The sequence below is a fragment of the Colias croceus genome, chromosome 28 (assembly GCF_905220415.1).
Source record: "Colias croceus chromosome 28, ilColCroc2.1".
Taxonomy (NCBI): domain Eukaryota; kingdom Metazoa; phylum Arthropoda; class Insecta; order Lepidoptera; family Pieridae; genus Colias; species Colias croceus.
In genome coordinates, this window is record NC_059564.1 from 4117564 (window position 1) to 4144084 (window position 26521).

At 41.9% G+C, this 26521-nt stretch overlaps 1 protein-coding gene across 1 annotated transcript; it reads left to right on the plus strand.

Annotated features, from left to right (window-relative positions):
- Nucleotides 1-26091, plus strand: LOC123704139 (guanine nucleotide-binding protein G(f) subunit alpha). The gene is made up of 10 exons (XM_045652431.1): nt 1-30; nt 1737-1841; nt 2166-2260; nt 2740-2908; nt 21530-21627; nt 22447-22561; nt 22847-22933; nt 23270-23400; nt 24358-24526; nt 25863-26091. Exons 2-10 carry the CDS (start codon nt 1743-1745, stop codon nt 26052-26054), a joined length of 1155 nt encoding a protein of 384 aa, XP_045508387.1. The 5' UTR covers nt 1-30; nt 1737-1742; the 3' UTR covers nt 26055-26091.
- Nucleotides 26092-26521: the final 430 nt, after the last annotated feature.

Consider the following 26521-nt stretch of genomic DNA (forward strand, 5'->3'; position numbering starts at 1 on the left):
TTTTTGTAGTGCACCAGTCGGATATATCGTGTAAGTAAATACCTATTTATTTTAAAACAAAGCTAATGTAGGTATACAAAATAATAACAATTTGATGGTTTTTGTGTTATTAGTAGAAAAACAAAGATTTTTACTGTAAATGTGTGTAAAATATACATACTCAAAAGTAACAAATATTAGGTTTTTTAGACATAGAATCGCAATGATTATAATTATTTAATAAGTATATTATCAAATAGTAGTTATATAGATAATGGAAAAAGCGAATACATACTTCCTACTAATATTATAAATGCGAAAGTTTGTGAGGATGTGTGTGTGTGTTTGTTACACTTTCACGCAAATACTACTGAACTGATTTCAATGAAATTTAGCACAATTATAGAGGGTAACTTGGATTAACACATAGGATAGGTTTCATCGCGGAAATCCCACGGGAACGGGAACTATGCGGGTTTTTCTTTCTATCTAATATTTTTTATGCAGCAGAATTTTTATAGCAGAAATGCCTTTTTGGATATGGGTGAAATTTAGCTTAGATATGGATAGAAGCCATTGAATCCAGAAGAATGGTTTTTTTCCCCTCTTTTATTAAATTAAACTACTTGTAAACTTAAAATTACAACATACTGGCGGCCCGCCCCGGCTTCGCCCGTGGTACCTACATGTTTACGTTTTCATAAGAACCATCCTCGTACTTCAAGGAATAGATTCCGCAGCGCACTTGATGACAGAATTTTTATATAGGATTTTTAAGGACCTTTGGTTACATTATTGCATTTTTGGTAAGGATCTCTAATTTTTTTGAAAATGAAATATAGCCTATGTTGCTCAGTGAAGATGCAGCTTTCTAAAGGTGAAAGAATTTTTGAAATCGGTCCAGTAGTTTATGCTTGAAAACCATACATCCATACAAACCTTTCCTCTTTATAATATTAGTACCTATAGATAAAAAAATGTACAATTGTGTAGCATGCATTAAAGAAATTAAAACATACAAAAATATATCTTAATAATCAAAATATTAACGGCGTCTATCGATAACTGCAGTAGTCTTATCAAAACCCTTGAGTGCTTGATACAAGTGCTATCACTTATAACAAAATTATTCTTGAAACATCAAAGCGAAGTTAAGTATTGTTGATTATGATGTACTAGCTGTGCTACGCGATTTTACCCGCGGGAAAAATCAAGTATTTTTTATATCTCATGTGTTATTCTGATGTATGGATTCATCCGAATCTGTCCAGCCGTTTTTTCTTATAGAGTAACTAACATCCATTCATACATATACATATAGGTACTCAAACTTTTGCTTTTACAATATTTGTAGGACTACTGTGCTGCGCGATTTCATACGAGGGCAAATAAAATTCATCAAAATCCGTTCAGTGGTTTTCGTGTGAAAATGTAAAAATTATAATCCATCCATGTATTTATTCGTACAAACTTTTGCATTTATAATATTTTATATTAGTAGGATTTATCACTAAGTAGATAGGTACCTACCTATAGCGGTTTTTCCCAATTTTGTCAGATTGTACCTACTTGTGTTAAACTAACTTTAATTAACTAACTAGGTACGTATATCAAAATAAATATTGTTATGTCAGACTTTTAAGGCACAGTGTGAATACTATGAAAGGAAAAATTATTGTAGATTAGGCTAGGCTAAAAATATATCAATAAATAAACAAATTTCTTATATTTATCTATGTTTTTAATTTAAATTTTAGACAACAATGCATCTCCTGCCCTGCGTGAAAAAGTACGACGAAAAGGAAAGTCAATCAAAACAAATTGACAGAGAGATAAAACAATGGATCAAATCTTATAATGAAGTGAGTGATATCATAATTATAAATTCTTGTATAAATCCAGGCTTAAGATAAAATAAATAAGCCAAATTGTGCATAATTCTTGCTTCCTTTGATAATTGTAGTCGATCCATAAACCTAAAAATGTTAAAAAAACTTCCTAAGTTTACGTTGCCTGATAGAAATTGCTGCTAAGTGATAACGCCGGCTAAATACATTTTTTCGTTTAAAAGCACTTGCATATTCATGTATATATTAATGCATGTATAATACCATGGACCCAATAAATATTATATTCGTCCATGATAATACTCATACTTGACTCTTAAAATATATTTTTAATTCCAGGCCATCAAACTGTTATTACTAGGAACGGGAGAGAGTGGTAAAACCACGATTATAAAACAAATGAAGATATTACACATACAAGGTTTTAATAGTAGGTACGTATTTTTTTAACTTTATATTAAGACTAGTGGTCCGCCCCGGCTTCGCCCGTGGTACATATTTTGCAATAAAAGGTAGCCTATGTCCTTTCTCGGGTATCAAAATATCTCCATATCAAATGCAAATTGGTTCAGTAGTTTAGACGTGATTGAGTAACAGACAGACAGACAGAGACGCATTTATAATATTAGTAAGGATAAAACCGATTCCGCCCGACAAAAACTAAATAAATTATATACTAAAAAGTAAAAACCTTCCTTGAGCATCACACTATCTATTAACCCTACAGACCCTACAGTAGTCACGTATCTAATAGTTACGTGTGTGGTCGCGTGGTCTACAAAGGTATACCATTTTTAAAACAAGAAAAAGTACACTATAAATAAATTTATTTATTATTAAAATTATATATTATTTAAATTAAAAAGTCTGTTTATTAATTTATAAATTTCATTACTAAGTATATATTTTTCAGGGAGCGTTTAGATAAAATAGACCACATCAGGCACAATATTCATGAGTCAATTTACGAAATAGTGCATAACATGTCAGCTTTGAGCATTGGATTAGCGGACCCTAAGAATGTGAGGTCCCAACAATATATCCTAAAATTGGGAGTTTCTGGACCTGAAGAATATACAGAGGTAATTACTAATTACTATTTCATAAACTACAAATTTATTGTATAACAAGATGTTACCCTCAGCTTCGCCCGCATATAGTCAGAGGTAGCAACATATAACGCCATCTGTCGGAATTTACAAACTTTTAAATTGATTTGACAAGTATTTACGCATCGTTATGAATATGAAATATGAATCTTGTCATGGCCTATTCCTAACTATTTTTAGCGTTTAATTTAATAGTTTGGATGTGTAGCACCCATATTATTATTATCATATATATATAAAGCTACACTACCACTCACTCACTGACTGACTGACATCGGGTTTCTCGGAAACTACGGGGAAAGTTGGGGGGATTTTGACGTGATCGTGTAGAGGTGCTCCCAGTGACCACCGGAAAAATATAGCGATCTCGATCATGTTCGAAAACCAAGTGGACCCCTGGAGGTGCGCAAAAACGGTGATACCTGGAGGGGGGGTGTCTGAACAAAAAATGCTCGGAACTGGTGGCGATTACCAGGGGAGGTGGAAAAATGGGGATTTTCGCGAAAACAAGATGGCCGCCGTACTTTGCCAAAATCGCCGTTTATGAATCCTTACGTCTCAAATTTGGTACACGTGCTCTGTTCGAGCCGGCGAATCGATCGGTGCCCCGTTCGAGTGGCTCCGGGCCCCCGTTTCCAACTTCCATACAACGTAAACTCCAACGGCCTGCGGAAACGGTGCGAGTTGGGTTGGGGGTCCTGGAACTAAAAATGATCACCACCCTGGGACGCTACCAGAGAGCCATAGTGGGACGCTCGATTTTGGAATTTTTCCATTTTTGGCGCAAACATAAAAACGTAAATTTAGACGAGGTGGTGCAATGGAGAAATACACCAATGATGCATTCGTACTCGCCCAGCTCCCAGGATATCCAGAAAAATCCGAAATCTTAAACTTTCCCTCATCTCTCGAAGACGGTCAACGGCCCGCGCAAACGGTAGCAGCTACATCTGGGGTGCTCAAACTAAACTTGTAGTAGACCTCGAGCAATTACCACAGAGTGCGAAAAAAATTCAAAATGGCGGAAAAAATGGCCGCCGCCATACAAATTCTAAAACGGCCATCGCTGGTCCGATCGCGCTGAAACTTGGCACAGGGGCTTTAACCGAGCCGCATATTAAGTTGGCATACTCATAATCGAGTTTGCATCGCTGGTTTCCGAGTTTCATACAACGCGAAATTCGACGGCTCTCCGAAACGGCGCGAGATAGGTGGGGGGTGTAGAACTAAAAAATGATCAGGAAAATGGGGCGCTACCAGGGCATTCGAGAAATTTTAAATTGGACGCAATTTTTTTTTCAAAAATGGCCGATTTTTCGAGGCAAGATTGTGGCGCCGGTTACTTCACGATCGGTCTGAAAATTGACTTCTGTGCTTGAATCGGCCAGATTTACAAAACTTCATACTTAGAATTTCTCTCCGACCCCCGGTTTCCATTTTCCATATATCACGAAATTCAACGGCTCTCTGAACCGGTGGCAGGTAGGTCGGGGTCGCCTAAGTAAAAAATGCTTCAAAACCTGGTTCGCTTCCAGGTATATAAAAATTTTTGGTAAAAAGCGAATTTTTTTTTCTCTAAAATTTTGTATGGAAATTTCCATAGTAGGAAGGGTAATTGAATAGCAACGGCAAAAGACGGCGCCGCGGGCTGCTTGCTGCCCGCGCACTGCGCAACCTCGAAAGTCGACAGCCTCCCGGAGTAGAAAATATTTATTAACTTTTGAACTACCGCACGAGCCAAGCGAGCGAAGCGAGCGAGTCACGGCAGCGGCCGGCGTAAATATTCAAATAGTGGCGAGGAGCGAAGCACGAGCGTGTTAGGTTAACTTTTGAACTACTTACCGCACGAGCCAAGCGAGCGAAGCGAGCGAGTCACGGCAGCGGCCGGCGTAAATATTCAAATAGTGGCGAGGAGCGAAGCGACGAGCGTGTTAGGTTAACTTTTGAACTACTTACCGCACGAGCCAAGCGAGCGAAGCGAGCGAGTCACGTCAGCGGCCGGCCTAAATATTCAAATAGGTAGCGAGGAGCGAAGCGACGAGCGTGTAATGTTAACTTTTGAACTACTTACCGCACGAGCCAAGCGAGCGAAGCGAGCGAGTCGCGTCAGCGGCCGGCCTAAATATTCAAATAGGTAGCGAGGAGCGAAGCGACGAGCGTGTTAGGTTGACTTTTGAACTACCTACCGCACGAGCCAAGCGAGCGAAGCGAGCGAGTTGCGACAGCGGCCGGCCTAAATATTCAAATAGGTAGCGAGGAGCGAAGCGACGAGCGTGTTAGGTTAACTCTTGAACAGTTTATTATGAAAAGTCACTGCCCGCTATCGATAAGACGTTTCAAAAATTTTACCAATATTTAAATAAGTAATTTATAAGCAGTTTCGACTGACTGTAGAAGCGCTGTTAGCAGATGTTACAAATGGAAAGGAAATTCGAATGCATTTTCAAATGACTGAAGATTTCTGCCCTGGGATGAGCCGCGAGCTGCTTGCAGCTCGCGCACCACGCAACCTCGAAGGTGGACAGCCCCCCGGAATAGAAAATTTTGAATGGGGAATTTATAAGCAGTTTCGACTGACTGTAGAATCGCTGTTAGGAGATGTAACAAATGGACAGGAAATTCGAATGCATTTTCAAATGACTGAAGATTTCTGCCCTGGGATGAGCCGCGAGCTGCTTGCAGCTCGCGCACCACGCACCCTCGAAGGTGGACAGCCCCCCGGAATAGAAATTATTTTAATGAGGAATTTATAAGCACTTCCGATTGACTGTGGAATCGCTGTTAGCAGATAAAAACAAATTGACAGGGAATTTTAATGCATTTTCAAATGACTGCAGATTTTTGTCCCTGGGATGCACCGCGGGCTGCTTGCAGCCCGCGCACCACGCACCCTCGATGGTGGATAGCCCCCCGGAATACAAAATATTTGAATGGGGAATTTATAAGCAGTTTCGACTGACTATAGAATCACTGTTAGCAGATGTTACAAATGGAAAGGAAATTCGAATGCATTTTCAAATGACTGAAGATTTCTGCCCTGGGATGTACCGCGGGCTGCTTGCAGCCCGCGCACTACACTCCCTCGAAGGTGGACAGCCTCCCGGAGTTGGAAATACTTGAATGGGGAATTTATAAGCAGTTTCGACTGACTGTGGAATCGCTGTTTGCAGATAATAGCAAATTGACGGGGAATTTTAATGCATTTTCAAATGACTGAAGATTTCTGTCCTGGGATGCTTCGCGGGCTACTTTCAGCCCGCGCACTACGCTCCCTCGAAGGTGGACAGCCTCCCGGAGTGGAAAATACTTGAATGGGGAATTTATAAGCATTACCGACTGACTGTGGAATCGCTGTTAGCAGAAAATTACAAATGGACTGGGAATTCTAACACATTTTCTAATGACTGCCCTATTGCTTCAACCCAGGGGCAAAAGGGGCTCGCGGGCTGCTTGCAGCCCGCGCACAACGCACCAGCTAGTCATTCATATATATATAAAGCTACACTACCACTCACTCACTGACTGACTGACATCGGGTTTCTCGGAAACTACGTGGAAAGTTGGGGGGATTTTGACGTGATCGTATAGAGGTGCGGCGAGTGACCACCGGAAAAATATTGACAACTCCAACACCCTGGACAAGAGAGTGGACCCCTGGAGGTGCGCAAAAACGGTGACACCTGGAGGGGGGGTGTCTGAACAAAAAATGCTCAGAACTGGTGGCGATTACCAGGGGTGGTGGAAAAATGGGGATTTTCGCGAAAACAAGATGGCCGCCGTACTTTGCCAAAATCGCCGTTTATGAATCCTTACGTCTCAAATTTGGCACACGTGCTCTGTTCGAGCCGGCGAATCGATCGGTGCCCCGTTCGAGTGGCTCCGGGCCCCGGTTTCCAACTTTCATACAACGTAAAATCCAACGGCCCGCGGAAACGGTACGAGTTGGGTGGGGGGTCCCGGAACTAAAAATGATCACCACCCTGGGACGCTACCAGGGAGCCACAGTGGGACGCTCGATTTTGGAATTTTTCCATTTTTGGCGCAAATATAAAAACGTAAATTTAGCCAAGGTGGCACGATGGAGAAACACACCAATGACGCATTCATACTCACCCAGCTCCCAGGATATCCAGAAAAATCCGAAATCTTGAACTTTCTCACAGCCCGTGGAGACGGTCAACGGCCCGCGCAAACGGTAGCAGCTGCATCTGGGGTGCTCAAACTAAACTGGTAGTAGACCTCGAGCAATTACCACAGAATGCAAAAAAAAATCAAAATGGCGGAAAAAATGGCCACCGCCATATAAATTCTAAAACGGCCATCGCTGGTCCGATCGCGCTGAAACTTGACACAGGGGCTTTAATCGAGTCGCATATTAAGTTGGCATACTCATAATCGAGTTTCCATCGCTGGTTTCCGAGTTTCATACAACGCAAAATTCGACGGCTCTCTGAAACGGCGCGAGATAGGTGGGGGGTGTTGAACTAAAAAATGACCAGGAAGATGGGGTGCTACCAGGGCAATCGAGAAATTTCAAATATGACGCAATTTTTTTTCAAAAAATGGCCAATTTTTCAAAGCAAGATGGTGGCGCCGGTTACTTCACGATCGGTCTGAAAATTGACTTCTGTGCTTGAATCGGCCAGATTTACAAAACTGCATACTTAGAATTTCTCTCCGACTCCCGGTTTCCATTTTCCATACATCATGAAATTCAATGGCTCTCTGAACTGGTGGCAGGTAGGTCGGGGTCGCCGAAGTAAAAAATACTTCAAAACCTGGTCCGCTTCCAGGCATATAAAAATTTTTGGCGCATAAAATGCGAATTTTTTTTTTTCGAAAATTTTGTATGGAAATTTCCATAGTAGGAAGGGTAATAGGAATAGCATCGGTAAAAGACGGCACTGCGGGCTGCTTGCCGCCCGCGCACCGCGCAACCTCGAGGCTCGACAGCCTCCCGGAGTAGAAAATATTTATTAACTTTTAAACTACCGCACGAACCAAGCGAGCGAAGCGAGCGAGTCACAGCAGCGGCCGACGTAAATATTCAAATAGGTAGCGAGGAGCGAAGCGACGAGCGTGTAAAACGTGAGCGTGTAAACTTTTGAACTACCTACCGCACGAGCCAAGCGAGCGAAGCGAGCGAGTCACGGCAGCGACCAGCGTAAATATTCAAATAGGTAGCGAGGAGCGAAGCGAGGAGCGAAGCGACGAGCGTGTTAGGTTAACTTATGAACTACCTACCGCACGAGCCAAGCGAGCGAAGCGAGCGAGTCGCGGCAGCGGCCGGCATAAATATTCAAATAGGTAGCGAGGAGCGAAGCGACGAGCGTGTTAGGTTAACTCTTGAACAGTTTATTATGAAAAGTCACTGCCCGCTATCGATAAGACGTTTCAAAAATTTTACCAATATTTGAATAAGTAATTTATAAGCAGTTTAAGTAGCGAGGAGCGAAGCGACGAGCGTGTAAGGTTAACTTTTGAACTACCACACGAGCCATGCGAGCGAAGCGAGCGAGTCACGGCAGCGGCCGGCCTAAATATTCAAATAGGTAGCGAGGAGCGAAGCGACGAGCGTGTTAGGTTAACTTTTGAACTACCTATCGCACGAGCCAAGCGAGCGAAGCGAGCGAGTCTTGGCAGCGGCCGGCCTAAATATTCTAATAGGTAGCGAGGAGCGAAGCGACGAGCGTGAGGTTAACTCTTGAACAGTTTATTATGAAAAGTCACTGCCCGCTATCGATAAGACGTTTCAAAAATTTAACAATATTTGAATAAGTAATTTATAAGCAGTTTCGACTGACTGTAGAATCGCTGTTAGCAGATGTTACAAATGGAAAGGAAATTCGAATGCATTTTCAAATGACTGAAGATTTCTGCCCTGGGATGAGCCGCGAGCTGCTTGCAGCTCGCGCACCACGCAACCTCGAAGGTGGACAGCCCCCCGGAATAGAAAATACATATTTGAATGGGGAATTTATAAGCATTACCGACTGACTGTAGAATCGCTGTTAGGAGATGTAACAAATGGATAGGAAATTCGAATGCATTTTCAAATGACTGAATATTTCTGCCCTGGGATGCTTCGCGGGCTGCTTGCAGCCCGCGCACTACGCTCCCTCGAAGGTGGACAGCCTCCCGGAGTGGAAAATACTTGAATGGGGAATTTATAAGCATTAACGACTGACTGTAGAATCGCTGTTAGCAGATGTAACAAATGGACAGAAAATTCGAATATATTTTCAAATGACTGCCCTATTGCTTCAACCCAGGGGCAAAAGGGGCTCGCGGGCTGCTTGCAGCCCGCGCACCACGCGCCCTCGAAGGTCGACGGCATTCCAGAATAGAAAATATTTGAATTGGTAATTTATAAGCACTTCCGATTGACTGTGGAATCGCTGTTAGCAGAAAATTACAAATGGACTGGGAATTCTAACACATTTTCTAATGACTGCCCTATTGCTTCAACCCAGGGGCAAAAGGGACTCGCGGGCTGCTTGCAGCCCGCGCACAACGCACCAGCTAGTTATAATATATAAAGCTACACTACCACTCACTGACTGACTCACTGACATCGGGTTTCTCGGAAACTACGTGGAAAGTTGGGGGGATTTTGACGTGGACGTGTAGAGGTGCTCCCAGTGACCACCGGAAAAATATAGCGAACTCCAACACCCTGGACAAGAGGGTGGACCCCTGGAGGTGCGCAAAAACGGTGATACCTGGAGGGGGGGTGTCTGAACAAAAAATGCTCGGAACTGGTGGCGATTACCAGGGGTGGTGGAAAAATGGGGATTTTCGCGAAAACAAGATGGCCGCCGTACTTTGCCAAAATCGCCGTTTATGAATCCTTACGTCTCAAATTTGGCACACGTGCTCTGTTCGAGCCGGCGAATCGATCGGTGCCCCGTTCGAGTGGCTCCGGGCCCCAGTTTCCAACTTTCATACAACGCAAAATCCAACGGCCCGCGGAAACGGTGCGAGTTGGGTGGGGGGTCCCGGAACTAAAAATGATCACCACCCTGGGACGCTACCAGGGAGCTACAGTGGGACGCTCGATTTTGGAATTTTTCCATTTTTGGCGCAAACATCAAAACGTAAATTTAGACGAGGTGGTGCAATGGAGAAATACACCAATGATGCATTCGTACTCGCCCAGCTCCCAGGATATCCAGAAAAATCCGAAATCTTAAACTTTCCCTCATCTCTCGAAAACGGTCAACGGCCCGCGCAAACGGTAGCAGCTACATTTGGGGTGCTCAAACTAAACTTGTAGTAGACCTCGAGCAATTACCACAGATAGTGAAAAAAATTCAAAATGGCGGAAAAAATGGCCGCCGCCATACAAATTCTAAAATGGCCATCGCTGGTCCGATCGCGCTGAAACTTGGCACAGGAGCTTTAATCGAGCCGCATATTAAGTTGGCATACTCATAATCGAGTTTCCATCGCTGGTTTCCGAGTTTCATACAACGCAAAATTCGACGGCTCTCTGAAACGGCGCGAGATAGGTGGGGGGTGTAGAACTAAAAAATGATCAGGAAGATGGGGTGCTACCAGGGCAATCGAGAAATTTCAAATTGGACGCAATTTTTTTTCAAAAAATGGCCAATTTTTCAAAGCAAGATGGTGGCGCCGGTTCCGTCACAATCGGTCTGAAAATTGACTTCTGTGCTCTGATTGGTCAGATTTACAAAACTGCATACTCAGAATTTCTCTCCGACCCCCGGTTTCCATTTTCCATACATCACGAAATTCAACGGCTCTCTGTACTGGTGGCACTTAGGTTGGGGTCACCAAGGTAAAAAATGTTTAAAAACTTGGTCAGCTTCCAGGCACATAACATTTTTTGCTAAAAAGCGAAATTTTTTTTTTCGAAAATTTTGTATGGAAATTTCCATAGTAGGAAGGGTAATTGAATAGCATCGGCAAAAGACGGCACCGCGGGCTGCTTGCTGCCCGCGCACCGCGCAACTTCGAGGGTTGACAGCCTCCCGGAGTAGAAAATATTTATTAACTTTTGAACTACCGCACGAGCCAAGCGAGCGAAGCGAGCGAGTCACGGCAGCTGCCAGCATAAATATTCAAATAGGTAGCGAGGAGCGAAGCGACGAGCGTGTTAGGTTAACTTTTGAACTACTTACCGCACGAGCCAAGCGAGCGAAGCGAGCGAGTCGCGTCAACGGCCGGCCTAAATATTCAAATAGGTAGCGAGGAGCGAAGCGACGAGCGTGTTAGGTTAACTTATGAACTACCTACCGCACGAGCCAAGCGAGCGAGTTGCGGCAGCGGCCGGCCTAAATATTCAAATAGGTAGCGAGGAGCGAAGCGACGAGCGTGTTAGGTTAACTCTTGAACAGTTTATTATGAAAAGTCACTGCCCGCTATCGATAAGACGTTTCAAAAATTTTACCAATATTTGAATAAGTAATTTATAAGCAGTTTAGGTAGCGAGGATCGAAGCGACGAGCGTGTAAGGTTAACTTTTGAACTACCACACGAGCCATGCGAGCGAAGCGAGCGAGTCACGACAGCGGCCGGCCTAAATATTCAAATAGGTAGCGAGGAGCGAAGCGACGAGCGTGTTAGGTTAACTTTTGAACTACCTATCGCACGAGCCAAGCGAGCGAAGCGAGCGAGTCGCGGCAGCGGCCGGCCTAAATATTCAAATAGGTAGTGAGGAGCGAAGCGACGAGCGTGTTAGGTTAACTCTTGAACAGTTTATTATGAAAAGTCACTGCCCGCTATCGATAAGACGTTTCAAAAATTTAACAATAATTGAATAAGTAATTTATAAGCAGTTTCGACTGACTGTAGAATCGCTATTAGCAGATGTTACAAATGGAAAGGAAATTCGAATGCATTTACAAATAACTGAAGATTTCTGCCCTGGGATGAGCCGCGAGCTGCTTGCAGCTCGCGCACCATGCACCCTCGAAGGTGGACAGCCCCCCGGAATAGAAAATATTTGAATGGGGAATTTATAAGCATTACCGACTGACTGTAGAATCGCTGTTAGGAGATGTAACAAATGGATAGGAAATTCGAATGCATTTTCAAATGACTGAAAATTTCTGCCCTGGGATGCTTCGCGGGCTGCTTGCAGCCCGCGCACTACGCTCCCTCGAAGGTGGACAGCCTCCCGGAGTGGAAAATACTTGAATGGGGAATTTATAAGCATTAACGACTTACTGTAGAATCGCTGTTAGCAGATAAAAGCAAATTGACGGGGAATTTTAACGCATTTTCTAATGACTGAAGATTTTTGTCCCTGGGATGTACCGCGGGCTGCTTGCAGCCCGCGCACCACGCACCCTCGATGGTGGATAGCCCCCCGGAATAGAAAATATTTGAATGGGGAATTTATAAGCAGTTTCGACTGACTGTAGAATCGCTGTTAGCAGACGTTACAAATGGAAAGGAAATTCGAATGCATTTTCAAATGTCTGAAGATTTCTGTCCTGGGATGAGCCGCGAGCTGCTTGCAGCTCGCGCACCACGCACCCTCGAAGGTGAACCGCCCCCCGGAATAGAAAATACTTGAATGGGGAATTTATAAGCATTACCGACTGACTGTAGAATCGCTGTTAGCAGATGTAACAAATGGACAGAAAATTCGAATTTATTTTCAAATGACTGCCCTTTTGCTTCAACTCAGGGGCAAAAGAGGCTCGCGGGCTGCTTGCAGCCCGCGCACAACGCACCCTCGAAGTTCGCCAGCATTCCAGAATAGAAAATATTTGAATTGGGAATTTATAAGCACTTCCGATTGACTCTGGAATCGCTGTTAGCAGAAAATTACAAATGGACTGGGAATTCTAACACATTTTCTAATGACTGCCCTATTGCTTCCACCCAGGGGCAAAAGGGGCCCGCGGGCTGCTTGCAGCCCGCGCACAACGCACCAGCTAGTTATTATAATATATAAAGCTACACTACCACTCACTCACTGACTGACTGACATCGGGTTTCTCGGAAACTACGGGGAAAGTTGGGGGGATTTTGACGTGGTCGTGTAGAGGTGCTTCCAGTGACCACCGGAAAAATATAGCGATCTCGATCATCTTCGAAAACCAAGTGGACCCCTGGAGGTGCGCAAAAACGGTGGTACCTGGAGGGGGGGTGTCTGAACAAAAAATGCTCGGAACTGGTGGCAATTACCAGGGGTGGTGGAAAAATGGGGATTTTCGCGAAAACAAGATGGCCGCCGTACTTTGCCAAAATCGCCGTTTATGAATCCTTACGTCTCAAATTTGGCACACGTGCTCTGTTCGAGCCGGCGAATCGATCGGTGCCCCGTTCAAGTGGCTCCGGGCCCCCGTTTCCAACTTCCATACAACGTAAAATCCAACGGCCCGCGGAAACGGTGCGAGTTGGGTTGGGGGTGTCGGAACTAAAAATGATCACCACCCTGGGACGCTACCAGGGAGCCATAGTGGGACGCTCGATTTTGGAATTTTTCCATTTTTGGCGCAAACATAAAAACGTAAATTTAGACGAGGTGGTGCAATGGAGAAATACACCAATGATGCATTCGTACTCGCCCAGCTCCCAGGATATCCAGAAAAATCCGAAATCTTAAACTTTCCCTCATCTCTCGAAGACGGTCAACGGCCCGCGCAAACGGTAGCAGCTACATCTGGGGTGCTCAAACTAAACTTGGAGTAGACCTCGAGCAATTACCACAGATAGTGAACAAAATTCAAAATGGCGGAAAAAATGGCCGCCGCCATACAAATTCTAAAACGGCCATCGCTGGTCCGATTGCGCTGAAACTTGGCACAGGGGCTTTAATCGAGCCGCATATTAAGTTGGCATACTCATAATCGAGTTTCCATAGCTGGTTTCCGAGTTTCATACAACGCGAAATTCGACGGCTCTCCGAAACGGCGCAAGATAGGTGGGGGGTGTAGAACTAAAAAATGATCAGGAAGATGGGGTGCTACCAGGGCAATCGAGAAATTTCAAATTGGACGTAATTTTTTTTTCAAAAAATGGCCAATTTTTCAAAGCAAGATGGTGGCGCCGGTTACTTTACGATGGGTCTAAAAATTGACTTTTGTGCTCTTATAGGCCATATTCACAAAACTGCATACTCAGAATCTCTCTCCGACCCCTGGTTTCCATTTTCCATACATCACGAAATTCAACGGCTCTCTGAACCGGTGGCAGGTAGGTTGGGGTCGTCGAAGTAAAAAATGCTTCAAAACCTGGTCCGCTTCCAGACATGTAAAAATTTTTGGTAAAAAAGCGAATTTTTTTTTTTCGAAAATTTTGTATGGAAATTTCCATAGTAGGAAGGGTGATTGAAGAGCAACGGCAAAAGACGGCGCCGCGGGCTGCTTGCTGCCCGCGCACCGCGCTACTTCGAGGGTTGACAGCCTCCCGGAGTAGAAAATATTTATTAACTTTTGAACTACCGCACGAGCCAAGCGAGCGAAGCGAGCGAGTCACGGCAGCGGCCAGCGTAAATATTCAAAAAGGTAGCGAGGAGCGAAGCGACGAGCGTGTTAGGTTAACTTTTGAACTACTTACCGCACGAGCCAAGCGAGCGAAGCGAGCGAGTCGCGTCAACGGCCGGCCTAAATATTCAAATAGGTAGCGAGGAGCGAAGCGACGAGCGTGTTAGGTTAACTTATGAACTACCTATCGCACGAGCCAAGCGAGCGAAGCGAGCGAGTTGCGGCAGCGGCCGGCCTAAATATTCAAATAGGTAGCGAGGAGCGAAGCGACGAGCGTGTTAGGTTAACTTATGAACTACCTATCGCACGAGCCAAGCGAGCGAAGCGAGCGAGTTGCGGCAGCGGCCGGCCTAAATATTCAAATAGGTAGCGAGGAGCGAAGCGACGAGCGTGTTAGGTTAACTCTTGAACAGTTTATTATGAAAAGTCACTGCCCGCTATCGATAAGACGTTTCAAAAATTTTACCAATATTTAAATAAGTAATTTATAAGCAGTTTAGGTAGCGAGGAGCGAAGCGACGAGCGTGTAAGGTTAACTTTTGAACTACCGCACGAGCCATGCGAGCGAAGCGAGCGAGTCACGGCAGCGGCCGGCCTAAATATTCAAATAGGTAGCGAGGAGCGAAGCGACGAGCGTGTTTGGTTAACTTTTGAACTACCTATCGCACGAGCCAAGCGAGCGAAGCGAGCGAGTCGCGGCAGCGGCCGGCCTAAATATTCAAATACATAGGTAGCGAGGAGCGAAGCGACGAGCGTGTTAGGTTAACTCTTGAACAGTTTATTATGAAAAGTCACTGCCCGCTATCGATAAGACGTTTCAAAAATTTAACAACATTTGATTAAGTAATTTATAAGCAGTTTCGACTGACTGTAGAATCGCTGTTAGCAGATGTGACAAATGGAAAGGAAATTCGAATGCATTTTCAAATGACTGAAGATTTTTGCCCTGGGATGAGCCGCGAGCTGCTTGCAGCTCGCGCACCACTCACCCTCGAAGGTGGACAGCCCCCCGGAATAGAAAATATTTGAATGAGAAATTTATAAGCACTTCCGATTGACTGCGGAATCGCTGTTAGCAGATAATAACAAATTGACGGGGAATTTTAATGCATAATGAATTTGATTTTAATCGACGCTACTAAAAAGACTGAAGTTTTCAATATGTTTTATACATCTTCACACATATTAAACTGCATTCGCAAGGGTGATAGTACAGTTAATCTGTTTTTGTTAAGAAGTTATTCAAAGCTTATATTTCTTTGTTAATTTATGTATGTTATTTTAATTTAGTTAAGTTTTTTTTTGTTTTATAAAATTGTATCTCTGTCGCATTGGGCATTGTCCTGTAATGGCATGTGATGTCTTTTAAATAAATAAATAAATATTTTATTGAGTGAATAAGCCAATCGTTCACGCTTTATAAGCGTAGGACTTACACCAATAGTAAATCGTTTTTATTTTTTTACTTTTCCGTTTTTGAAGTCGGTTTTTTTAACGTAGTTATTTTTTATTTAATACTTTTTAGTGTATTTTTCATCGGGAATCAATGATTTTTCATCATTGACTGTAGATTGTAGAATCTCTGTTAGCATATAGTAACAAATGGACAGGAAATTCGAATGCATTTTCAATTGACTGAAAATTTCTGCCCCGGGATGAGACGCACCTGCACCTTCGAAAGTGGACAGCCTCCCGGAGTGGAAAATACTTGAATGGGGAATTTATAATCATTACCGACTGACTGTAGAATCGCTGTTAGCAGATGTAACAAATGGACAGAAAATTCGAATGCATTTTCAAATGACTGAAGATTTCTGCCCTGGGATGAGCCGCGAGCTGCTTGCAGCTCGCGCACCACGCACCCTCGATGGTGGATAGCCCCCCGGTATAGAAAATATTTGAATGGGGAATTTATAAGCACTTCCGATTGACTGTGGAATCGCTGTTAGCAGATAAAAGCAAATTGACGGGGAATTTTAACGCATTTTCAAATGACTGAAGATTTCTGCCCTGGGATGCTTCGCGGGCTGCTTGCAGCCCGCGCACCACGCACCCTCGAAGGTGGACAGCCTCCCGGAGTGGAGAATACTTGAATGGGGAATTTATAAGCATTACCGACTGACTGTAGAATCGCTGTTAGCAGATGTAACAAATGGACAGGAAATTCGAATGCATTTTCAAATGACTGCCCTATTGCTTCAACTCAGGGGCAAAAGGGGCTCGCGGGCTGCTTGCAGCCCGCGCACAACGCACCAGCTTGCTGCCCGCGCACCGCGCTACTTCGAGGGTTGACAGCCTCCCGGAGTAGAAAATATTTATTAACTTTTGAACTACCGCACGAGCCAAGCGAGCGAAGCGAGCGAGTCACGGCAGCGGCCAGCGTAAATATTCAAATAGGTAGCGAGGAGCGAAGCGACGAGCGTGTTAGGTTAACTTTTGAACTACTTACCGCACGAGCCAAGCGAGCGAAGCGAGCGACTCGCGTCAACGGCCGGCCTAAATATTGAAATAGGTAGCGAGGAGCGAAGCGACGAGCGTGTTAGGTTAACTCTTGAACAGTTTATTATGAAAAGTCACTGCCCGCTATCGATAAGACGTTTCAAAAATTTTACCAATATTTGAATAATAAGTAATTTATAAGCAGTTTAGGTAGCGAGGAGCGAAGCGACGAGCGTGTAAGGTTAACTTTTGAACTACCACACGAGCCATGCGAGCGAAGCGAGCGAGTCACGACAGCGGCCGGCCTAAATATTCAAATAGGTAGCGAGGAGCGAAGCGACGAGCGTGTTAGGTTAACTTTTGAACTACCTACCGCACGAGCCAAGCGAGCGAAGCGAGCGAGTTGCGGCAGCGGCTGGCCTAAATATTCAAATAGGTAGCGAGGAGCGAAGCGACGAGCGTGTTAGGTTAACTCTTGAACAGTTTATTATGAAAAGTCACTGCCCTCTATCGATAAGACGTTTCAAAAATTTAACAACATTTGATTAAGTAATTTATAAGCAGTTTCGACTGACTGTAGAATCGCTGTTAGCAGATGTTACAAATGGAAAGGAAATTCGAATGCATTTTCAAATGACTGAAGATTTTTGCCCTGGGATGAGCCGCGAGCTGCTTGCAGCTCGCGCACCACTCACCCTCGAAGGTGGACAGCCCCCCGGAATAGAAAATATTTGAATGAGAAATTTATAAGCACTTCCGATTGACTGCGGAATCGCTGTTAGCAGATAATAACAAATTGACGGGGAATTTTAATGCATAATGAATTTGATTTTAATCGACGCTACTAAAAAGACTGAAGTTTTCAATATGTTTTATACATCTTCACACATATTAAACTGAATTCGCAAGGGTGATAGTACAGTTAATCTGTTTTTGTTAAGAAGTTATTGAAAGCTTATATTTCTTTGTTAATTTATGTATGTTATTTTAATTTAGTTAAGTTTTTTTTTGTTTTATAAAATTGTATCTCTGTCGCATTGGGCATTGTCCTGTAATGGCATGTGATGTCTTTTAAATAAATAAATAAATATTTTATTGAGTGAATAAGCCAATCGTTCACGCTTTATAAGCGTAGGACTTACACCAATAGTAGCACACTACTCTCTGTTTTTGTATTGAAAATAGCGTATTTTTGTATTGCGAATAATGTAGTTCTTGAGTTGCAAGTAAGGTAAATAGCACAACTAAATATTATGTAGTAATTAAGTAGGTATATTAAATCGTTTTTATTTTTTACTTTTCCGTTTTTGAAATCGGTTTTTTTAACGTAGTTATTTTTTATTTAATACTTTTTAGTGTATTTTTCATCGGGAATCAATGATTTTTCATCATTGACTGTAGATTGTAGAATCTCTGTTAGCATATAGTAACAAATGGACAGGAAATTCGAATGCATTTTCAATTGACTGAAAATTTCTGCCCCGGGATGAGACGCACCTGCACCTTCGAAAGTGGACAGCCTCCCGGAGTGGAAAATACTTGAATGGGGAATTTATAATCATTACCGACTGACTGTAGAATCGCTGTTAGCAGATGTAACAAATGGACAGAAAATTCGAATGCATTTTCAAATGACTGAAGATTTCTGCCCTGGGATGAGCCGCGAGCTGCTTGCAGCTCGCGCACCACGCACCCTCGATGGTGGATAGCCCCCCGGTATAGAAAATATTTGAATGGGGAATTTATAAGCACTTCCGATTGACTGTGGAATCGCTGTTAGCAGATAAAAGCAAATTGACGGGGAATTTTAACGCATTTTCAAATGACTGAAGATTTCTGCCCTGGGATGCTTCGCGGGCTGCTTGCAGCCCGCGCACCACGCACCCTCGAAGGTGGACAGCCTCCCGGAGTGGAGAATACTTGAATGGGGAATTTATAAGCATTACCGACTGACTGTGGGATCGCTGTTAGCAGAAAATTACAAATGGACTGGGAATTCTAACACATTTTCTAATGACTGCCCTATTGCTTCAACCCAGGGGCAAAAGGGGCTCGCGGGCTGCTTGCAGCCTACGCACCACGCACCCTCGAAGGTCGACAGCATTCCAGAATTGAAAATAATTGAATTGGGAATTTATAAGCACTTCCGATTGACTCTGGAATCGCTGTTAGCAGAAAATTACAAATGGACAGAAAATTCGAATGCATTTTCAAATGACTGCCCTATTGCTTCAACCCAGGGGCAAAAGGGGCTCGCGGGCTGCTTGCAGCCCGCGCACAACGCACCAGCTAGTTATGATATATACGTACAGTTACTTACACACATAAAATATTGAAATATGATGATTGTTAAGCTTAAATCGAGCCGCACATTGAGATGGCATACTCGTAATCGAGTTTCCACCGCTGGTTTCCGAGTTTCATACAACGCGAAATTCGACGGCTCTCCGAAACGGCACTAGATAGCTGGGGGGTGTAGAACTAAAAATTGATCAGGAAGATGGGGCGCTCCCAGGGCAATCGAGAAATTTTAAATTGGACGCCATTTTTTTTTCAAAAATGGCCAATTTTTCAAAGCAAGATGGTGGCGCCGGTTCCGTCACGATCGGTCTGAAAATTGACTTCTGTACTCTGATTGGCTAAATTTACAAAACTGCATACTCAGAATCTCACTCCGACCCCTGGTTTCCATTTTCCATACATCACGAAATTCAACGGTTCTCTGAACTGGTGGCACTTAGGTTGGGGTCACCAAGGTAAAAAATGTTTAAAAACTTGGTCCGCTTCCAGGCACATAAAAATTTTTGCTAAAAAGCGAAATTTTTTTTTTCGAAAATTTTGTATGGAAATTTCCATAGTAAGAAGGGTAATTGAATAGCATGGGCAAAAGACGGCACCGCGGGCTGTTTGCTGCCCGCGCACCGCGCAACTTTGAGGGTTGACAGCCTCCCGGAGTAGAAAATATTTATTAACTTTTGAACTACCGCACGAGCCAAGCGAGCGAAGCGAGCGAGTCACGGCAGCGGCCAGCGTAAATATTCAAATAGGTAGCGAGGAGCGAAGCGACGAGCGTGTTAGGTTAACTTTTGAACTACTTACCGCACGAGCCAAGCGAGCGAAGCGAGCGAGTCGCGTCAACGGCCGGCCTAAATATTCAAATAGGTAGCGAGGAGCGAAGCGACGAGCGTGTTAGGTTAACTTATGAACTACCTACCGCACGAGCCAAGCGAGCGAAGCGAGCAAGTTGCGGCAGCGGCCGGCCTAAATATTCAAATAGGTAGCGAGGAGCGAAGTGACGAGCGTGTTAGGTTAACTCTTAAACAGTTTATTATGAAAAGTCACTGCCCGCTATCGATAAGACGTTTCAAAAATTTTAACCAATATTTGAATAAGTAATTTATAAGCAGTTTGGGTAGCGAGGAGCGAAGCGACGAGCGTGAAAGGTTAACTTTTGAACTACCACACGAGCCATGCGAGCGAAGCGAGCGAGTCACGACAGCGGCCGACCTAAATATTCAAATAGGTAGCGAGGAGCGAAGCGACGAGCGTGTTAGGTTAACTTTTGAACTACCTATCGCACGAGCCAAGCGAGCGAAGCGAGCGAGTCATGGCAGCGGCCGGCCTAAATATTCAAATAGGTAGCGAGGAGCGAAGCGACGAGCGTGTTAGGTTAACTCTTGAACAGTTTATTATGAAAAGTCACTGCCCGCTATCGATAAGACGTTTCAAAAATTTAACAATATTTGAATAAGTAATTTATAAGCAGTTTCGACTGACTGTAGAATCGCTGTTAGCAGATGTTACAAATGGAAAGGAAATTTGAATGCATTTTCAAATGACTGAAGATTTCTGCCCTGGGATGAGCCGCGAGCTGCTTGCAGCTCGCGCACCACGCAACCTCGAAGGTGGACAGCCCCCCGGAATAGAAAATTTTGAATGGGGAATTTATAAGCATTACCGACTGACTGTAGAATCGCTGTTAGGAGATGTAACAAATGGATAGGAAATTTGAATGCATTTTCAAATGACTGAAGATTTCTGCCCTGGGATGAGCCGCGAGCTGCTTGCAGCTCGCGCACCATGCACCCTCGAAGGTGAACCGCCCCCCGGAATAGAAAATATTTGAATTTGAAATTTATAAGCACTTCCGATTGACTGTGGAATCGCTGTTTGCAGATAATAGCAAATTGACGGGGAATTTTAATGCATTTTCAAATGACTGAAGATTTCTGTCCTGGGATGCTTCGCGGGCTGCTTGCAGCCCGCGCACTACGCTCCCTCGAAGGTGGACAGCCTCCCGGAGTGGAAAATACTTGAATGGGGAATTATAAGCATTACCGACTGACTGTGGAATCGCTGTTAGCAGAAAATTACAAATGGACTGGGAATTCTAACACATTTTCTAATGACTGCCCTATTGCTTCAACCCAGGGGCAAAAAGGGCTCGCGGGCTGCTTGCAGCCCGCGCACAACGCACCAGCTAGTTAAATATATAAACGTACAAAGTACTTAAGTAATCATAATATTTAAAAAAATCTCTATGTATAGGTATTACCTACATTCTTGTGTTTGTCACCAGATCCCTCAGAAACAACCGACTGATAAGGTCTTAGAAAAGATCTGTCGCTTGCTTTCAATAAATACCTACAATTTTATATTTTGAATTACATTTCTTATTTTTCCATGCTTTTAGGAGTACTACGATCATGTAAGAGCATTATGGAAAGACAGCGGCGTCCGCGACTGTTTCAGACGTTCCAATGAATATCAGCTGATTGACAGCGCTGAATAGTAAGTAAAACAAATAAAAAAAATGTGTGCGTGTACAAAAAAAAATACTATATGCAACTTTACAGAAATACGTCCGAATCACGCGTGGTAGGGATACGAAAAAGATGGCGCGTATCGGAAAAATGACCCGCGTAACGAAAAAAAATGTGTAACATTTTTTCTTTCCAACCCCGATAAAGAAGTTTCACTTCAATAAAAACGAAACATAGCATATACTTTCTTAGTCCGTTTTGCATCAAAAGATAAAAAGGCGAAATTACGGTAAATTGAATTGAAAAATATAATATACAATGAAAAGCTGTAAACAAATTGCGTTATATTATGTCGTGTATGTCTCTAATACTGCTGGACAGATTTTCATGAGTTTCACCAAAAACTTGAGTCTTCGAGAAGATTATGATGCATGTTGGATGTGTGTCTATTTGCAAGTGAGCTGAAATAACTCCAAGATTTTGTAAAAAATACACCAGATGGCGTTGATGGCTTAAAATTTTTGAAGTGAAACTTCTTTATCGGGGCTGGAAAGTGTAACATTTTTTCGTTACGCGTGACATTTTTCCGTTACGCGCCATCTTTTTCTTATCCCTACCACGCGTGATTCGACGCATTTCTGTAAAGTTGCTTAAAGTATATAAATCACAAATCTATAGTAAATTATTTTTTGAAAAATAAGGTCATAAAGAAGTTTCACATATAACTTGTGTAGGTATACACTAGTACACGCACACATTTTTTTATTTAATATAATATATAATTTCTTATATTTAAAATTTTCTACCTAATTTAGTTAAAATATTTATTATATTCTTTCTATTCCAGTTTTCTAGACAGAATAGACTTGATAGCCAAGTCTGACTATTTACCCTCCGATGCCGACATCTTGCGGTGTCGACAGAAAACCACCGGCATACAGAAAATTGAGTTTAAAGTTAAGGTAAATATAGTAGATACTTTTAAACTATATTTTTCTAAGTAGGTAGTTATTTTACTTACTTACTATTTAATCTAAGTTTAACCTAGATATAGATTTTTAGAGATTATAAAATGTAAATAACTATGAGTCTGATGACATACAGACAAACATACAAACAGATTCTAAAAACCATATTTTTGGCTTCAATACCGATTGTACCTAGATTCTTTAAAAAAAATAGTTAATTTACCTGTAATTTATTTTATGACGAGCATAATAAATTATATTGACATTTCTGTACATTAGGTTCCAAAATCAATGCATGGTGGTGTGCAAGACTTTTGGATGTTCGACGTGGGGGGGCAGAGGGGGGAAAGAAAAAAATGGATACAGGTAAGTAGTTTATTTATTTATTTAAACACAAATTATATATTAAATCATTCCTCGAGAACTATATATTTATACAAAAATAGCACATGAGATACAGTCGAGAATCATGGTATCCATCACTGAAAACCGAATGAAAATCGGTGCAGTAGTTTTTGAGTTTATCGCAAACAGACATATATCTTTTAACCCTCCAAATATTTATATTGTTAACATTTTGTACATGAAAAATAAATGTGTATACAAACAGGCAAGTAGGTAGTTCCTTCTGCGTCAGAATTCGGGAATACATAATAACAAATGAAATAATATAATGTACAATTATAAAATTCAATTTTTCAGGTATTCGAAGGTATTCACGCAATATGGTTCATAGTCGCCTGTAGCGATTTTGATCAAACTCTGCGCGAGGATAGCTCACAGAACAGGCTCAAGGAATCGCTTGTATTATTCCAAGATGTATGGCAAAGTAGGTAAGTCAGAAAGTAAATTTCGGTATATTAGGTACCTATTCATTGTATGATATATTATTTCTCTAGGTGCCTACTTTGTAGAAGATATTTTTACTGACATGATTAAAAAGAGCAACTATGGAGTTTATTGCCGGTTCTTCTACATAGATACTGCTTTCCGAATCGGTGGTAAATGTTAAAAAATTAAAAATACTTATGTAATGACGATTCGAAAGTGCTTCTCGAAGAAGTCTAATTGAATAAATAAATGTTTGAGTTTGAGTTTGAAAGGAACAGTTATTTAAAGAAAAATATATTACAAGGATAATATATTATATTTTCCAGGTGGATATATATCCATCGAAGCAAAATTCATTAAAATGTGTTCAGCCGTTCTTAAGTTATCAGTGGTGTAATTATCCTAAGAATTATCCCGACTTAATAATTAGGTAGTATGTAGGTAGACTAGAGAATTTATTTGTGTGTGAATGAAATTTTTATGTCTAATTAAAATTTGATGTAGTTAACAAATCATAATCATTTTCATTATAAATGTACTTTTAAAATATGTATCTAAGAATTCAAAAAAAATCAACACATGCCATGTTTTAATTCTCAAAATAATTTGTTTCGACTTATCAGTAAAGAGATGTCGCTAGTATTCTTATATAATATACTAGCTTACCACCCGCGGCTTTGCCCGCTTTGTCTAAACGCTAATAAGTTATATACTAAAACCTTCCTCTTGAATCACTCTATCTATTAAAAAAAACCGCATCAAAATCGGTTGCGTAGTTTAAAAGATTTAAGCATACAAAGGGACATAGGGACAGAGAAAGCGACTTTGTTTTACACTATGTAGTGATTGTAGATGTCGCTAAGTGTCTTTGAATCAATAATTTTTGCAATTTTTTTTTTCCATATTTTTTCCAGAACAATTTTCATCAATTATTTGCAACAATTTATCATTATTTCCAGGTTTCTAATAGAAGCAGGTCTCATAGTATTCCTAAACAAGCAAGACATATTGGAATACAAGATATCCCAAGGCCACAGTATCGCACCATATTTCCCAGAATACGAGAATTTCCAGGCGTCTGGAGACGAATACACGAGAACTAAGTTGTTTATCAAGAGTTTGTTTGTTGTAAGTTGTTGTTTTTATCCATACTAATATTATAAATGCGAAAGTAACTCTGTTTGTCTGTCTGTTACTCAATCACACCTTAACTACTCAACCAATTTGCATGAAATTTAGTATAGAGATATTTTGATACCCGAGAAAGGACATAGGATATGTTTTATCCCGGTAATCCCCCGGGAACGGGAACTATGCGGGTTTTTCTTTGACTGCGCGGGCGAAGCCGCGGGTGGAAAGCTAGTATGCTATATATTATTATTAGACATCGGATTATATGCACTAACAAAATGCCAAAATATGCATGCAAATATGCACTAAAAAAGGCCGAAATATGCACCAAAAACAGCTGATATGCCTAAAATATGCACAATACAAAATCAAAAAACAGAGAAGTTTTCTTAAAATTAAGTATAGTTTTTGTAGCAATATACAATTAAGCTTTTTAGCAAATTTTCGAGCGCAAATTTGTGACGTTTTTCACCCGCGAGCCCAGTGTTGCCACCTTTTCGGGGTAAATCTAGGCCTTTTTTGGAATTCTACCCGTGTTTTATGTTTTTAGCCCGAAAAGGGTAACCTAGCCCTATTTTCAATGGCTCAAAATTTACTTAAATGGAGCCCATTTCATTATTTTTTGCCATTTTACCATGCCAAAATAGGGTTTGTTTACTCGCTGAGCGTTCTGATTGGCTAATAAAGGTTTGTCAACCAATTAAAACTCCCGCTACTTAACGAAATATGCACGATTGGAGGAAAAAGGCTAAAATATGCACTAACGGCGTAATTAGAGAGTTATATGCATTTGCATATGCAAACATGCAAATGCATATAATCCGATGTCTAATTATTATATTATGTGATTCTACGTACTAGCTAAGACCCGTGGCTTCTCCTTCATAGTAATAAGAACATCAGCATAGTTCCTTCGGGGTAAAAACTTATTTTTTGTACCTCATCTAAATCGTTGCAAAATTACTATTCTATAGTACACATAAATTTTTCTTTCATATATTTTACTAGATGTGCCCTGCGGTTTAACCCGCATTGCTCCGCTCTTGTTGTTCTAAGCCTACTCGATAAATGGGCTATCCAAGACCGAAAGAATATTTCAATTTGGACCAATAGTTCCTGAGATTAGCGCGTTCAACAAACAAACTCTTCAGCTTTATCATATAATAAGTATAGATATTAAAATTTTAATAATTTATTAAGCTATTGCATAGAAAATTCCGTAACGAAAAAACCTCACGCTCCCCACTCCGACGGGCGGAGGTGTGGCTTGAGCATAGCATGCAATAGCGCAACCGCCCCAGTCCCCGAGTGACACGTATTTTTTTATTTACAGGACCTTACAAATAAACGTGACCGTCGCAAGCTGCCAGCCTCAGAGCGCTTCGTCATCCACGAAGCGACTCGAACAAGAGAGTGCTATTTTCACTTCACAACCGCGACGGACACGGACAATGTCAGAACTGTGTTCAGAGATGTGCATCAAATGATATTAACGCATATACTTAGTAATATTGGTGTTTATTGATAAAAAATAAATAAATAAAATATTAAAAAAAAACAAAGATGAATTTAATTTTTGTGAAAGAAAGATAGGAATGAAAAACGGAACGTACTAATAATATAAATGCGAAAGTTTGTAAGGATGGATGTTTATGTTTATGTTTGTTACTCTTTCACGCAAATACTACTGAACCGATGACAATGAAATTTAGCACACATATAGATGGTAACTTGGATTAACACATAGGATAACTTTTATCCCGGAAATCCCACGGGAACGGGAACTATGCGGGTTTTCCTTTAAAATGCGGGCGGAAATCTAGTTAAAATACATATGTATGTCCAATTATAAATAAGTTCCTAAACTAAATACTTTTAATTCCATCCTTGTAAATTTTTCATTTAGGACGCAATTATATAAAATTATAATTGTAGAACCCATAACATTAATTTTAAAAGGATGTACCTAGCTTTATGTCTATTCGATAATAT

Bases quoted from the DNA above. Each gene is read 5' to 3' on its own strand.
- LOC123704139 (XM_045652431.1), top strand. From the start codon at position 1,743: ATGCATCTCCTGCCCTGCGTGAAAAAGTACGACGAAAAGGAAAGTCAA. The intron at 22,562-22,846 runs GTAAATATAGTA...TCTGTACATTAG, and splicing joins AAATTGAGTTTAAAGTTAAG to GTTCCAAAATCAATGCATGG. The intron at 23,401-24,357 runs GTAAGTCAGAAA...CATTATTTCCAG, and splicing joins CAAGATGTATGGCAAAGTAG to GTTTCTAATAGAAGCAGGTC.